The sequence below is a fragment of the Oncorhynchus mykiss genome, chromosome 24, assembly GCF_013265735.2.
Source record: "Oncorhynchus mykiss isolate Arlee chromosome 24, USDA_OmykA_1.1, whole genome shotgun sequence".
Classification (NCBI taxonomy): Eukaryota; Metazoa; Chordata; class Actinopteri; order Salmoniformes; family Salmonidae; genus Oncorhynchus; species Oncorhynchus mykiss.
The window spans coordinates 9,391,942-9,409,468 of NC_048588.1; the positions used below are offsets into that span (position 1 = coordinate 9,391,942).

The 17,527-nt window shown below is 42.7% G+C and overlaps 2 protein-coding genes across 10 annotated transcripts in view; one reads left to right on the top strand and one right to left on the bottom strand.

Annotated features, from left to right (window-relative positions):
- The window catches only part of LOC110503671 (serine/threonine-protein kinase SIK3 homolog), a 44,379-nt gene extending 34,931 nt beyond the window's left edge, over positions 1 to 9,448 (bottom strand). For all 4 annotated transcript variants that reach the window (XM_036962045.1, XM_036962044.1, XM_036962043.1 and 1 more), the window contains exon 1: positions 9,120 to 9,448. In XM_036962045.1, coding sequence (XP_036817940.1) covers positions 9,120 to 9,410 — 291 coding nt within the window. In that variant the 5' untranslated portion in view covers positions 9,411 to 9,448. The remainder of the gene's footprint in view (positions 1 to 9,119) is intronic.
- Positions 9,449 to 16,098: 6,650 nt separating this feature from the next.
- Positions 16,099 to 17,527, top strand: part of LOC110503674 (SID1 transmembrane family member 2) — a 31,039-nt gene continuing 29,610 nt past the window's right edge. For 2 of the 6 annotated variants that reach the window (XM_036961488.1, XM_036961487.1), the window contains exon 1: positions 16,099 to 17,335. In XM_036961488.1, coding sequence (XP_036817383.1) covers positions 17,114 to 17,335 — 222 coding nt within the window. In that variant the 5' untranslated portion in view covers positions 16,099 to 17,113. The remainder of the gene's footprint in view (positions 17,336 to 17,527) is intronic. The other 4 variants (XM_036961491.1, XM_036961489.1, XM_036961485.1 and 1 more) reach the window with 3 other exon arrangements.

Below are 17,527 nucleotides of genomic sequence, written 5' to 3' on the forward strand. Positions count from 1 at the left end.
CAGTTGACGGTAGGTGCATCCGATTCAGCTGCTCTGCGTGCCGAGTAGGTGAACTGTTGCTATTTTGAACCATTTCATGTCTCTGGAGGTACAAACGCTACCTTCCCGGCGGGCCCAGAGAGCAAATCATGTGCACTGTAGGCCTACCGCTGGCCAATCGGGTGGCTCAGATGACTGTCTGCAGTGATGTGGCAGGTATAAAAGAAAGCTACAGCAAAGTTAAGACAGATTTCAAAACGTTTCAAACCGTGAAGAGAGAGAGACTGTCAACAACTACAGCAACGAGATGCTGTTTTTATTAATGAGTTCATGTTTAAGTTCTTACTCAGCACTGTCAACACTTTATATTCAACACTTTTATAAGCCATACAATGAGTATTCTTCCCATTTCCACTCTGCACTACAACAAGACCTGCAGCAGTAATGAATAAGTAGTGTACAGTGCCTTGCGAAAGTATTCGGCCCCCTTGAACTTTGCGACCTTTTGCCACATTTCAGGCTTCAAACATAAAGATATAAAACTGTATTTTTTTGTGAAGAATCAACAACAAGTGGGACACAATCATGAAGTGGAACGACATTTATTGGATATTTCAAACTTTTTTAACAAATCAAAAACTGAAAAATTGGGCGTGCAAAATTATTCAGCCCCCTTAAGTTAATACTTTGTAGCGCCACCTTTTGCTGCGATTACAGCTGTAAGTCGCTTGGGGTATGTCTCTATCAGTTTTGCACATCGAGAGACTGAATTTTTTTCCCATTCCTCCTTGCAAAACAGCTCGAGCTCAGTGAGGTTGGATGGAGAGCATTTGTGAACAGCAGTTTTCAGTTCTTTCCACAGATTCTCGATTGGATTCAGGTCTGGACTTTGACTTGGCCATTCTAACACCTGGATATGTTTATTTTTGAACCATTCCATTGGAGATTTTGCTTTATGTTTTGGATCATTGTCTTGTTGGAAGTCAAATCTCCGTCCTAGTCTCAGGTCTTTTGCAGACTCCATCAGGTTTTCTTCCAGAATGGTCCTGTATTTGGCTCCATCCATCTTCCCATCAATTTTAACCATCTTCCCTGTCCCTGCTGAAGAAAAGCAGGCCCAAACCATGATGCTGCCACCACCATGTTTGACAGTGGGGATGGTGTGTTCAGGGTGATGAGCTGTGTTGCTTTTACGCCAAACATAACGTTTTGCATTGTTGGTTTCATCTGACCAGAGCACCTTCTTCCACATGTTTGGTGTGTCTCCCAGGTGGCTTGTGGCAAACTTTAAACTACACTTTTTATGGATATCTTTAAGAAATGGCTTTCTTCTTGCCACTCTTCCATAAAGGCCAGATTTGTGCAATATACGACTGATTGTCGTATAACATTGGATCATTCAGTGTTTGCTGCGCTGAAAGTAAAGGGGCTGAATAATTTTGCACGCCCAATTTTTCAGTTTTTGATTTGTTAAAAAAGTTTGAAATATCCAATAAATGTCGTTCCACTTCATGATTGTGTCCCACTTGTTGTTGATTCTTCACAAAAAAAAATTATTTTTAGTTTTATATCTTTATGTTTGAAGCCTGAAATGTGGCAAAAGGTCGCAAAGTTCAAGGGGGCCGAATACTTTCGCAAGGCACTGTAAGGGGCAGTGTCAGAGGAAAGCCAAAAATATGTCAAAGACGCCAATCACCCAAGTCATAGACTGTTCTCTCTGCTACCGCACGGCAAGTGGTGCCGGAGAGCTAAGTCTAGGTCCAAAAGGCTCCTTAACAGCTTCTACCACCAAGCCATAAGACTGCTGAACAATTAATCAAGTGGCCACCGGACTATTTACATTGACTGACCCCCACGCACGCTGTTTATTATCTATGCATAGTCACTTCACCCCTACCTACGTGTACAAATTACCTCGACTAACCTGTCCCCTTGCACATCGACTCGGTACCCCCTGTATATAGCCTTGTTATTGTTATTTTGTGTTTTAGGTTAAGGCTGTAATGCAACAAAATGTGGAAAAGGTCAAAGGGTCTGAATAAATACAATTTTATTGCATTGACACGGACTACTCAGCCCGTACTCTACACAGATCTGTGCGGCATAAACAATCAGAGCTGCAGTATGCCTATATGCAAATAGACCCTTGCCATATATGGATCTGTGCCACTTACTTTGAACTGGACTGTGCTTACAGCATGAGCGGTCATGAGTAGATGCGCTTGTTTTGAGATGAAAGCGAGAGCTGCATGTAGCCACGTGGGCACATTTTGTTCATACCCTTTGCTAGTTTCTCTTTAATAATGGAATGGGAATAATAATGCCTTTTATTTTGTAAAGTGGATTCTTGCATCAAACACCTCCTTGTCTGAAGGACAAGCAGATAAACAGGTTAATGTCAAGCCCTGCATGTTTTTTTTTTGTTTTGTTTTTTACAAAAGTCCCATGGAATGTAGGCCTACATTGAACATCACACATTGGCTGCAACTGTAGGCTGAATGATAGCTGTTCTATTTCCATGTTAAAATGTTATGGGATGAATTTTCTCCATTGTTTTTGATGGTAGGCCTACGTTATGATCAAATAGCCACAGTCACTGTTAAAACTAACTTAAAGCAAGTACAGCCTCAGTGTTCACAGAAAATGCACGCTGGAAGTTGCACAGAATTTTCAATGTTCAAGTTTGCGCTCGGCAGACTAGAAATTTGCTCAGTGCTGAAAGACATTTGAAGGAACATTGGCTAACAGGCGAGAGCGTTTTAAAAGACAGCCGTGAACATTCCATCTCAGCTGTCTGCAATGAGAATAGTCTAAGTTATTTAATCTTTACTGCAGTCAGTCAGTGAGGCCCAAAGCCGCACGGGCTCAGGAGCAATGCTAACCGACAGAGACCAGCACTGTGTCCTCATCTGAGAGGAGACCAAGACTCCCCCTCCCCCTACACACATAAACATATATTTATTTATGTAACCTTTATTTAACTAGGCAAGTCAGTGAAGAACAAATTCTTATTTACAATGATGGCCTACACCGGCCAAACCCGGACGACGCTGGGCCAATTGTGCGCCGGCCTATGGGACTATCCTGGATATTCAGTGGGGCAAAAACGTATTTAGTCAGTAACCAATTGTGCAAGTTCTCCCACTTAAAAATATGAGAGAGGCCTGTAATTTTCATCAAAGGTACACTTCAACTATGACAGACAAAATGAGGGAAAAAAAATGCCCCACTGTATACACAGACACACACAGAGACACTCAAAACACACATTCATACAAACATAGCCTACACACACACACACACTGTGCATCTTAACATATGACAGTCAGGATGAGTGGGATTGAGGACAGGGTTGGTTTGGGTACACAGAGTGCTACCAAGCGTATGTATGCGAGTGACCGTGTTGCATGCGGGTGACCATGTTGCATGCGAGTGACCGTGTTGCATGCGAGTGACCGTGTTGCATGCGCGTACTTGTATTCTGCTATGTGAGAGCAAGAGATGATCAGTTTGACATTGTTCTAGTATGGGAGGGAAAATTAGCATCTTTGCCAATACTGACATCAAAAACATTCACATTTCCGGCTAAAGGTCAGTTGAAATGGCGTTATCACAACCACTTAACAAGAATTGGTTAAGCTATAAACCGGTTATAATAACTTTATTATTTCAATCAGCTTTTCCCGCTGGGTTCCCTGTTGTAGAGGGTTTCCCTTCTATTCAGGTGTGCCATAAGCATCACATGATCACACAAATCAGCCTGCATCATTTATTCAACCCATGTTGTTCGTTGCCTCTGCTTGATCCTTTCAGCGGCAACACGACGCAGCGCTGCACGCAGGAGGTCCTCACCCCCGCTGCTCAACGTTCTGTCACCATCATGAAGACTGGGTCACCACACAGGGTGAAAGTTCAATTGCTCTCCAGACTCGGTGCAAGGTTACCAGTAACGAGAGTCTCAGACTTTAACCTGGGGGGGGGGACCAGTGTGGCGGCGGCTGTGGCCTCGTTGTATCGACACGTGCTAGCTACCAACAAGCGGTCACCCTGCCCTTCAACCGCACAGCGGAGCCACAGGCTTTACGCACAACTCCAGGGAGAGAAAGACTGTTCTGTGTGTGCGTGTGTGCCACGCATGTGGGTGACTCAGCTCATAAGGTCCAAGTTCAGATATTCCTGCATGCGTCTGAACTGTAGAGCGTGTGTGTGTGTGCTCCAAAGTAACAGCCTACTCATATACATGCGCATCAGGAGTGCAGGTGCTATTTTAACTGTGAATAGGTCTCATTCATCAATGAGGCAGCCAATACCCTAAATGGACAAACTCAGTCTTTCTAAAAAATCAAAGCAAGCGAGCAGATAAGTAAAGAGGCGTAAAACACTAACAGACACAACCCAGAGGATAATCTGGATCAAAAAATGGGTAGTTCCAGTTCTGGATGCTGATTGGCTGAGTCCGCGTCCCAGTTGTGGGTATAATCATGATAGCCTATTCACGATATACCACAGTTCCTTATTGCTTCAATGGCCACGGTCACATAGGCCAAAACCTCCATCTGATTAAACCACCCACTTAAACCTCCATCAGAAAATATGGGGCACGTTCATTTAAAAATGAGATGAGTTTTTCTATAGACAGAGTTTGCATTGGATCTTGAGATCAACCAATGAGTGTGGTACCCTGGTGGCAGCTGAGCTCCATACATGGAGAGGGGTCATGACGAGCATCAAGTCTCTGTTGTCCTCCATCTCTATGGATACCAACAAGATTCCAATGGAATTACCTTTCCCGGGGAGCGTGACGTTGATAGCACACTAACGTTAAGTGACTCTAATGTGTACGTCAACGTTGCCAACTGACTCGAGGGGGTGCCGGACTGGCACATGCGGACAGGCAATGCCGTGGGGCTATTAGTCAAGAGGCTAAATATAGCTGATGAGACAGTGTTATACCGCATGGCCCCAGACCATACAGTCAGTAAGACCTGAATGTAGGTGAAAGTCACCATTAAGGGGACTCCTACTAGGAATCTTTCTTTGGTAAAAGGGGGTAAGTTTGGACAATGGTATGGACTCAGTGACTATCAAAAAAGAAAAACCTAATGTTTAATTAAATGGCTGAAGGAATAGTCTACTGCAGGGGTACTCAAGGACTATTTGAGAACGTCCGGTCATACAAATGTCCTAGGTGGCAAAGATCGGGATGATTATTGTCAATTATCGGCGTAATAACAAACCCACACCTTGCAACCCCAAACGGTTCATAGCGCATTTGATAGAGGAAAGAAAATTGTGCAGTTTTAAAGCTAATTTCCCACTAATTTCTACACATTTTGCATGGGTCAGGGATTTTTGCTGATTTAAGCTAATTTCCTGCAATTCTACACATTTTCCCATGTCTTATGTGTGTTTATATGATTACCAGGGGTCGAAGGCCGACGTATTTCTATTTACTTTGACCCTGTTCTGGGTCCGGGTCGCCAGTTGAGTATGGCCGGTCTACTGTATATGTGTGAGAATGTTTTTTCACTATAATCTAGCTAGTCTACTACCAAAGAGCCTAGTCAGATATGAAGTCATTTGGCTACACACTATAAATAAGTAGTATGAAATTGCCTGTCAAAAACTACTGGTTTTTGGATTTAAAAAAAATGACAAGTTAGACCTAGGCCAGATTCCACTAGAGCTAGTACTGAACGCACACCAACAAGAACTATGGGACATGAAGGTAGGTAAAGCAGCAACACCACCTTTATTCATACAAATTAAATCACAGCGTGACACGTGTGTTAGGCCTGTTATCTAACGTTGCCTGGACATCGTGGCTACTGCTCCTCCTCCTCCTCAATGCAAATCTAAACTGAGGAGGAGGCAGTAGGGGAGGAAGTCTGGATAGACACAGTGTAACGTGAGGAGACGGTGCGATGCACCGCAGACAAGCCAGAGCACGCCGGCTGTCATCTTTAACCATACCTGTCTGACTGTAGTGGAGCCAAGAGGAGGTGCCAAGTCTTTTGATAAGGAGGGGGAGGGAGGGAGCTAGGCAGTTGGCAGACATATTTAGGTTTATAAACACTTTTTTTTTTTTATTCAGGGGTGTGTGTGTTTTGTTGTTGACCTCGTCCCGAGCGTGTCAGGTCTGGCCTAGCGGCTCTTGGAGTGTCCCTCTTCCAGAGCTGTGATGCCTTGCTTAGTCTAACACCCCGGCTCAACAATCCCCTTCTCCCTGGCTGATGTTGTAGACCGAAGCACTGAGCTAGAGCTCCGGTCTTTCACACCACTGATTAGGCATGACTAATACTGGCGGAGAAGGTGTGCAGTTAGAAGACTAGTCCAAATACGCTGAAATGGCTCACTTCTATGTAGGCTAACTGACTGCTAGGGAGGGTGTCATGTCAATGTTTGTGAGCAACATACATGTTGAATTGTTTGAATTCAGTAGAAATTAGTTGATGTAGCTAGAAGAGGCTCCTTTTTTTTGTTTATAATTCCATTATCATGCAATTGCTCTTGAATCAGGATGTCAGCAGCTCTTCGGTTGCATAACATGCTCTTGTTTGGACTTTGAATTTCATAAACATGACCAGAAATATCAGCATTTGTAACCTTGAGTTGGTGAGAAGGCAGCACCAATGCACTGGCTTCATGTGCTTGGGCATCTATTTTCAAAAACATTAGCGAGTCCCATTTAAATTGTACAGAGAAACAAGGTGAACCTGAAGCATGTCGGCTGTCAAATGTCAAAAATATATCATGCTTCATAAGATGCAATGGGAGTGGTAAAAAACAGGGGACAAAACATGTTTTGGGTGGGTGGTACATTCAATGACAAACCCAAAACAATAATATTTGGACGAGCTACTTCCTCTAAACATTACATGCAAACCACACCGGTGATGTTGCATGCACGAGCGTCGCAAAATAAATGTACACATACACGTTACTCAATCATTTCACCCACACCATTCTTGCGCATCTGCGTTGCCAAGTGCTGAAATAGAACTTGGTTATTTTTTTTAGACACTCCACAAAGCTCCAAGTCCCCTCCTTATCGGATATGAGGAAAATACAAACCCACGTGGATGCTTGAAAGACAAACAAGGAGAGATGAATTAAAGATAACAAGGTTTCCCTTTAAATCTGTGGCTTAACCGTTGTAGTAGAAAAACACCAGATTTTATATGACTCCGGGTCAAAATTCTACAAAGAACCACATGCATGTCAGGGAAAATAACAACCCAATGTTCATCACCCAGGAAAAACTAGCTAGCTAGCTAAATCTCCATGAATATTTAATGTGTGTTTTGACCTGCCCCCTGTGATTCAGTGTGGCATATTTAATTACACATTTACTAAATGAAAGAATTAAAATGTCAATCTCGCAATTACAATGACCTTTGCCTAGAAAGGGTCATTTTCAAATTGCACTAATGCAATCCATTCTACCAATCCAGCAGAATGCAAAATATCATGGCCTGTGTGGAGTCCCCCTGCGCAAAAGTATCACTCAACAAAAAAACTTGCCCTAACAATCGAGAGATTGTAGTTTTTAGTGGTCGGTGTTTTATCAATGAATCGTTATGTAACTTTGAGGCACTAATATGTGGTTCCCTACAAATACATTTTTCACAAGTTTTGTAGATTAGTTTAAGCTGCTTAGGCTATAGCCTAATATGTTTTGGAACATGTTCCAGGTCACCATGTGAGTTCATCTATCAGAACAGCCTCCATTCCCACAACACACATAGACGTAGTGAAGTTTTCTGCCTTATACACACTTTACAATGGTGATTCCCTTCTGTTTATCCCTCTCTAATGACTCTGGCCTCAGTTGGATCCCATGAGCGTGTTGCAAATCCACAGTCTTATTAGTAGGAGTTGTCACAGGTTTAGTGGCACTGGCACAGGTTTAAAAGCATGGCCAGAGTGGGTAGGCTATCGTTTGCCCTGCTCTACTCCTTGGTCACCTAGGTCGTTATTGAGAGAGAAAAAAATAAAACCGCTTCACAATAAGACACCTGGGAAAATAAAACTGAATGGTAATTTGTGTAAAGGCAAAACGTGGATTAAAAAAAAGTAGCCTACTGTTCATGCTAAGGTCTCTCAACAATAAGGATGAATGAGATGTAGGTAAAAATTGGGACTACTATGATTGTTTTTTTTGTTTCAATGTTGAAAAAAAAGATCTGTAGTCTCCAGTGCCTATCTGCCAGCAATGCATCTGCCTACAGACGCCCACACTATGCAACAGCATACGCACACTCAAAGGGATATCAATAAGCTATGACATATCTGAGGCAGCCCATAGCCCCTGCCTATACACAAATGAAAATGCCACATAACCTGGCACAAACTAAAATACCAGTTCTTGAAAACACCCCCCTTATTGTAAATAAATACACCATGAGAAAATGTTAAACATTCAAACTTTTTCAGTGAGAAAATACATTGTTAAGTCAACACATTTTTAGGGATGAGATCTGGCCAGACAGCAATACGTTAACAGCCTGTCAAACCAGCTTGTTTTTTCAGTTAGTTACCTTGTCAACGATTGCCAAAGGAACATTCACTTCAAAATCTAACACACACACACACACACATACATATATATATATATATATATATATGCTTGCTAATGATACGTATAAACTACTGATGACATAGATTACACGATTCTTGTGATCCTACCTAGCTAATACATAATGCCAAAAATAGCTGGTCAGCTAGCTAGCTGATTGCAAACCACAAATAGAACAAATGTAACGTTAGTTAACTACCGCAGCCAAATAGCAAACGTTACCCTCGAAGTCCCCCTCTCCTCTTTCATCCCAGCGGTACCTTTCTCTCCGTCGACAAGTGACCCCCGCTGTCCTTGTTACATTAGAACTGATTTTATCATGGTAAAAACTCATCGGAAAAACTACAAGGCGAATGGTTGCTTATGATGCCCCATGTTTACACCCCCGCACTGAGCACTGCGACCAAAAGCGGACAAGACGTTGTAACGTTACTCGCTCCCGAGCCCGAAGGCCCAATCTTCAGCCTAGATGAGAGTGACAGCGATAACACAGTCAAATGAGTACAAATCGTTGACAACCTATAATTGATCCCGTTCAAAAACCCTTTATTAATCATCGTACCTTTGCTTTGGTGATGATGTGTGTTGCCAATTTAACAACGGCGAAATTCCCCTTCCCGATGGTCCGCTCGATTTCGTAGTAGCCCACTCGGGCTGGGGGGGGCCTGCTGGCCGAGGGGTGGCCGGGGTTGGTGATGCACCCCGCAGCCGGGGTAGGTCGATTGGAGTGGCTGATCCCAGAGGATGGCTGTGCTCGGTTCTGGGCGCCCATGCCTGCGTGGGCCGGTCGGGTAGAGTGCGTAATCCCGGCCGCAGCGGACCCAGCTGCACCTCCGCTTGACACGGCCGCCATCTTCTCGCCTCTCTGCGGGAACAACAACCAGCCTTGCGCAGCGCGCATCGCGGGCACGCCCCCGCCCTGCGTCATATTACGTAGACAGCCCCTTCGCAGCGCCCTCTCTAGGTTGTAACTATAGCAACTATCAGCGTAACAATGACTTCATCCACAGAAACGGTTGCCTTGGCAACAGAACTGCGCATTATCGCGCTAGCGCAAGTCTGTGTGTTTCTTAACCGGGAACTGCCATGCAGTTTCACATGTCTGTCGAGTGTACATCACATGAATGGATGGATTCAACATCTCTGGTTCAACTCATTCTAAATACTTTATTGCCTGCAAAATGTCACGCATCATTCAACACGTTCAGTCGTTCCATCTGAAAAAAGTACAGTTATTATATTCTGGTCTATTCCATTCTATTCTATTATTTTACAACTGGCGACCTATACCTACAAACACACACACACACACACATCCCATTGGAAGTTATTTTTTAATCTGCATTGTTGGGAAGGGCTTGTAACGCAAACATTTCACTATAAATTCAACACCTTTGTATTCGGCCCATGTGACAAATACAATTTGATTTGATGTCATGTCATGTCATGTCTCATCCATCATCTACAGCAGTATTATCAAATATATTGTGAGGTGTCCAATCCCGCTTGAGTAAAATAATCAAGGGAATTCATTCAATTTACTTTAAAATGAACAAAATCCTATCGAAAATGTATAGAAATTATTCACCAACAGTACCAGACCAAGGTTTGGACACACCTACTCATTCAAGGGTTTTTCTTAATTTGTACTATTTTCTACATTGTAGAATAACAGTGAAGACATCAAAACTATGAAATAACACATGGAATCATGTAGTAACCAAAAAAAGTGTTAAACAAATCTAAATGTATTTTATATTTGAGATTCTTCAAAGTAGCCACCCTTTGCCTTGATGACAGCTTTGTACACTCTTGGCATTCTCTCAACCAGCTTCACCTGGAATGCTTTTCCAACAATCTTGATGGAGTTCCCACATATGCTGAGCACGTGTTGTCTAATTTTCCTTCACTCTGCGTTGCAACTCATCTCAACCATCTCAATTTGGTTGAGGTTGGGTGATTGTGGGGGCCAGGTCATCTGATGCAGCACTCCATTACTCTCCTTCTTGGTCAAATAGCCCTTCCACAGCCTGGAGGTGTGTTGTGTCATTGTCCGGTTGAAAAATAAATGACAGTCCCACTAAGTGCAAACCAGATGCGATGGCGTATCGCTGCAGAATGCTGTGGTAACCATGCTGGTTAAGTGTGCCTTGAATTCTAAATAAATCGGCAACAGTGTCACCAGCAAAGCACCCCCACACCATCACACCTCCTCCATGCTTCACGGTGGGAACCACACATGCAGAGATCATCCGTTCACCTATTCTGCGTCCCACAAAGACACAGTGGACTTTTCAGACCAAAGGACAGATTTCCAATGGTCTAATGTCCATTGCTCGTGTTTGGCCCAAGCAAGTCTCTTCTTATTATTGGTGTTATTTTGTAGTGGTTTCTTTGCAGCAAATCAACCATGAAGGCCTGATTCATGCAGTCTATTCTAAACAGTTGATGTTGAGATGTGTCTGTTACTTGAACTCTGTGAAGTATTTATTTGGAATTTTTGAGGCTGGTAACTCTAATGAACTTATCCTCTGCAGCAGAGTTAACTCTGGGTCTTCCTTTCCTGTGGCGGTCCTCATTAGAGTCAGTTTCATCATAGCGCTTGATGGTTTTTGTGACTGCATTTGAAGAAACATTAAAAGTTCTTGACATTTTCTGCATTAACTGACCTTCATGTCTTAAAGTAATGATGCACTGTCGTTTCTCTTTGCTTATTTGAGCTGTTCTGGACATAATATGGACATTGTCTTTTACCACAAAGGGCTATATTCTGTACACCACCCCTACCTTGTCACAGCACAACTGATTGGCTCAAACGCATAAGAAGGAAAGAAATTCCACAAATTAACTTTTAACAATGCAGACCTGTTAATTGAAATGCATTCCAGGTGACTACCTCATGAAGCTGGTTGAGAGAATGCCAAGAGTTTGCAAAGCTGTCATCAAGGCAAAGGGTGGCTACTTGAAGAATCTCAAATATAAAATATATTTTGATTTGTTTAACTCATTTTTGGTAACTGCATGATTCCATAAGTGTTATTTCCTAGTTTTGATGTCGCCACTATTATTCTACAATGTATAAAAATGTAAAAATACAGAAAAACACTCAGTAGGTGTGTCCAAACCTTTGACTGGTACTGTATATTCATCCAGTTTCTTTCAAATAATCACTAGACAGTAAAGGATGATCAAACATTTAAAAAACGATGGATAGAGGCATAGATGAAAGAAAAAAATACTGCACTAGGCCTTTATTAATCCTGTATGAGTGGAGTAATACAAATGAAACTAATATTTTGACGGCCAGGAAATATAACACACACACCCACACCCCCACACAACTGGGGACATGTTCTAAAGCACATCTTGGATGATTGGCTTTATATTTACACTTTTGGGAGAAAAAACGTTGGGATGCCTAAACAGGCTCATACATCAACGTTGTTTTCATCAGGAGGGTGCAATAGGTTAGGCTTGATGAAGACATATTAGGGCCCTGAAAGGACAGCTCTTCATGGTGAACTAGAATGGATAATAGGCCTCAATCTCTTACTTATGCATAATATGCCCGGTATTATGAGTTGGTGTAAGGGTATACAACTGTATTCATGGAGCACCACATTGATCAAAATGTACATCAAAGAGATGTAGGCTAGCATAATGGTTTTATTTTACTGGATATGTTGATTACATTACTTCAGTATCAGAGAATCAGCTAGAATCTAGTGTTAAGCAGAGTGGAACAGGGGGACCCAAGAGCAGACTCAGATGAGGAGACTGGGATTAAGTAACCAAGGTATTTATTGAAACACAAGGGGGAGATGGAGTGCAGGTCAAGGGGAAGCTCAGGCGGGTTGCTGGAAACCAGGTGCGGAGGCTGGAGCGAGAGGAGTTGAGACAGAGTAAGCAGGTCCGGAAGGGAATCCAAGGGAGTGGTAGAGTGAGGAATCCAGGACAGAGTAGCAGGATGACGAGACGTTGGACTAGAGACAGGGACCAGTGTCAGAGCGGGCACAACTGTAGCGGAGAGAAAAACAGCGTCAGGCAAGGACAACAGGCACAACAGCATAACAGGATAACAGGATCTGAATTGTAAAAAACGGCTAGAACCGTAGACTGACTGAGCAGAGATTGTGATCTGGCAGCATGGAAGTGGCAGGGCTGAGTATTTGTAGAGGTCTTGATTATGGAACAGTTTGCAGCTGGTGGGGATCTGCTCTGACTCCAGCACACCGGTCTCCACCCACACAATCACACACACAGAGAGAAATGGAGAGGGAGAGAGTACTGGGGGAATGGCGGCAGGTCAAGGAGAAACAGGATGAGCAGTAGAGGGTGTTACAGGAGCAGTGTGACATCTAGATCACACAAGGGCCATTCACTTTTCTGAATCTAAATGTATCTATTTCCTTTATCAATATTATAACATATTTCCTTGCCCACCACTAAATCAATTAGTATAATAAGACTAAGAATTTGATGACAATTGGAGAGCTAGTCTACTTCCTACTTTGATGGTAAAACTACAGAGGGAGCAAATATAAGAGTTGAGAGACGAAGGAAGAATGCAAACATTTTTTCTGATGAATTATAACTGATGAGAAACCTTGCAAAAGAGACACAGCACTATTTCACTGTTATTGCCTAATAATTAAACTTTTTATTTCTGTTTAGGGTCCAGATTTGGGTTAGCGCCCGTTTCAAGTGTTGATCTAGTTGTGCTGTCCATGGGATGCTGATCAGTCTGTAGTATACCCATATCTCGCAGGTTGGCATTTATTGTCATGAATCTTGTTCTGGAGGCAGCTCTGGAGAGTGGTCACTAGCTGGCACAGACACAAAGTCATCTAAATCTGATTTTAAACCTAACTGTGACCTTACCCTTAACCACACTGCCATCCCTAATGCCAAGCCCTAACCTTAAAAACCAACAAAAAAATAAATTATATAGCCAATGTAATATATTAAATCTAATATTAAGGAAGTCTCGAGGATTTGCTCACCTGAGGTAGAGTATAACATGAAACGCTGCAGACCGCACTATTTACCAAGAAAGTCCTCATCTATATTTTTCATAGCTGTCTATTTACCACCAAACTGATGCTGGCACTAAGTCCGCACTCAATGAGCTGTATAAGGCCATAAGCAAACAGGAAAACGCTCATCCAGAGGCAGCGCTCCTAGTGGCCGGGGACTTTAATGCAGGGAAACTTAAATCCGTTTTCCTTCATTTCTACCAGCATGTTAATGTGCAACCAGAGGGGGAAAAAAAACTCCATACCACCTTTACTCCACACACAGAGACGCATACAAAGCGCTCCCTCTCCCTCCATTTGGCAAATCTGACCATAATTATATCCTCCTGATTCCTGCTTACAAGCTAAAACTAAAGCAGGAAGCACCAGTGACTCGGTCAATAAAGAAGTGGTCAGATGACGCAGATGCTAAGCTACAGGACTGTTTTTCTAGCACAGACTGGAATATGTTCTGGGATTCTTCCGATGGCATTGAGGAGTACACCATATTAGTCACTGGCTTCATCAATGAGTACATTGATGACGTCGTCCCCACAGTGACCGTACGTACATACCCCAACCAGAATCCATGGATTACAGGCAACATCCACACTGAGCTAAAGGTTAGAGCTGCCGCATTCAAGGAGCGGGACTCTAACCCGGACGCTTATAAGAAATCCCGCTATGCCCTCAGACGAACCATCAAACAGCCAAAGTGTCAACACAGGACTAAGATTCAATCATACTACACCGGCTCCGACACTCGGATGTGGCAGGGCTTGCAAAATATTACGGACTATAAAGGGAAGCACAGCCGTGAGCTGCCCAGTGACACGAGCCTACCAGACGAGCTAAATGCCTTTTATGCTAGCTTTGAGGCAAGCAATACAGAAGCATGCATGAGAGCAGAAGCTGTTCGGGGTGACTGTGTGATCACACTCTCCGTAGCATCTCCTTCCTGAGCAGTATGAAGGCTGCGTGGTCCCATGGTGCTCATACTTGTGTACTATTGTTTGTACAGATGAACGTGGTACCTTCAGGCGCTTGGAAATTGCTCTCAAGGATGAACCAGACTTGTGGAGGTCTACAATTTTTGGCTGATTTCTTTTGATTTTCCCATGAGGTCAAGCAATGAGGCAGTGAGTTTGAAGGTAGGCCTTGAAATACATCCACAAGTATGCCTCCAATTGACTCAAATGATGTCAATTAGCCTATCAGAAACTTCTAAAGCCATGACATCATTTTTTGGAATGTTCCAAACTGTTTAAAGGCACAGTCAACTTAGTGTATGTAAACTTCTGACACACTGGAATTGTGATACAGTGAATTGTAAGTGAAATAATCTGTCTGTAAACAATTGTTGGAACAATTACTTGTTGGAACAATTACAAGACGGTGTGCTAATACATTCAGTCAATCACAGAGACTGTCTTGTTTACCTTTCCGCTAACCATACCAGGGGGACTGTCGAAACTATTATCTAAACCGTAATGCAACTCTGATTCATTCAATTTAGATTTATAGGCTTAATATTCTGTGTCCAGGATACATCATTTTACCTAACTCATTCACACTATCACAGTAACAAGACAAGTAACAGGTCCTTCATATTATTCACAGAATCCTGGAACTAATCCTGTAATTATTGGAACTCTGTCCATGCAGCACATGAAGCCTATGTACACAGGCCTTTCCTGAAAGAAATGAAGCCTTTCCTGCATGCAGGATGGGTTTTACACCAGCAGAGGTACTGTTTCCAACTGAACTACCTTGTTATGTTCAAATCTAAATCAAATCAATTGTTATTTGTCACATGCTTCGTAAAGAATTGGTGAAACGCATACTTATGGGTCCTTTTCCAAAAATGCATAGTTAAAGATAAATATTTAAAAATACAAATGAAAAACAGAAATAGTGATATGAGGAATAAGAAGACAGTGAATCACGCATGACAATAACGAGTAAAAATAACATGGCTATATACATGGAGTACCAGTACCGAGTTGATGTGCAGGGGTACGAGGTAATAACATGGCTATATACATGGAATACCAGTACCGAGTTGATGTGCAGGGGTACGAGGTAATTCAGGTAGCTATGTACATAGGTAAGGGTAAAGTGAGCAACAGGATAATAAACAGTAGCAGCAGAGTATGTGGTGAGTGTGAAAGTGTGTGTGTGTGTGTGTAATCAGTATACATGTGAGTGTGTGTGTGTGTGTGTGTGTGTGTGTGTGTGTGTGTGTGTGTGTGTGTGTGTGTGTGTGTGTGTGTGTGTGTGTGTGTGTGTGTGTGTGTGTGTGTGTGTGTGTGTGTGTGTGTGTGTGTTGGGGTGTCAGTGTAAGTATGTGTGAGTGTGTGTGTATACAGATACTACCAGTACCAAGTCCACTGTGTGTGGTACCGAGTCCAGTGTGTGTGTACATAGAGTCAGTGCAAGAGAGTTAGTGTAAAAAGGAGTAGACGCAGGTAGTCCGGGTAGACATTTGACTAGCTATTTAGCAGTCTTGTTTAACAGTATTATGGCTTGGGGGTAGAAGCTGTTTATGGTCCTGTTGGTTCCAGACTTTGTGCACTGGTACCCCTTGCCTTTGCAGTTGAGGTGAGAGACATGGGCAGGTTTACATTTATTGTCACGAATCTTGAACTGGAGGCAGAGCTGATCTATTTCCGTTAGATGAGCCAACTGCAAAGTCAAATCAAATCAAATTGTATTTATCACATGAGCAGAATACAACAGGTGTAGACCTTACAGTGAAATCCATACTTACAAGCCCTTAAATGTACAACCAGTCGTACCTCACTTTCTTGAAATACCCTCACTTAGTCCAGTAGGAAAAATGTAGTAAAATGTGTTTCTCTTTCCATCAAAACAATAATAGATCTAATGCGTGTTTTATTTCAAATTAATATTGTATATATTCCTTATGTCAGAATTTACTGCAATACATTTGGTCATATGCATTCTATTTCTATGTTTGTGCTGAAAAGAATGACGTCATTACGCCGTGCTTGGTTTGTTTACTGCGTGCGTTGGGAGGGTGTGAGTGACACAGATTCATTCGCGGTGGCCAGTCGATTCAACAGATGCAAAAACAACGTTCACTTTACGGTACCTGATATGTCAACCTAAATGATAAAATGTGGAGGATATTAGCTGTAAAAACCTTGGAGAGTAAATCTTTCGGGATCTAGCTCGTACAGTAGTAGTTGTGTTGTTATCGCCTAGCTAACGTTAGTTTAAGTCGCAGTACCGAGGAGTGGCTAGCTGGCGATGGTGAAACAGGAGGAGCGATGTGGATGTAATACATTGATCATTAGCTAGCAAATGTAGCTAGCTGGCTAGATTATTACACTACTGTAGGTAGTCGTTCGCTATCAACTGTTCTGTTGTGAATGATAAATTACAACTGAGCTGCCTGGTTAGGTAAGTTTGCCATTCATGCTATTATTGTCATCCGACGGGTCAAGTGCATTTTGGTCGTTTTGATCGACAAACTGTTGCTCAGCTAGCACAGCAATTATTGCCAAATCGCAAGGAAATGGTTTTGAGGAGCTGTTGTAAATTTGGCCCAGTTTTAGTCTGGTTCCGACTTGGTTATGTGGTCCTGTTGTGGTTATGTGTGACCCACTTGCGGTGCGCACGGGCAGAAACTAAAACGGTGGTCCAAAAAGATGCCGAATTTGATGTTACCTACAACGATACGGTTACCAGTGACAACCAAACCATCTATGCCTTTAATCACACCGTCTCCCGAAACAAGGTGAGTACATAGTTCAGGTCACAAATACCACTTTGGTCTCTTAGGTCCTGCTTTTGCACCGGCCGCCTAGTGCTAACACACCTGTTTCAACTAATTATGTTAGTACTAGGCTGGAATTAAACCTGCCCATCCGGTCCCCAAGTATTAGGGTTGAAGAACACAGAACTACTGTCTTGTTATGAGTAGCCTCAT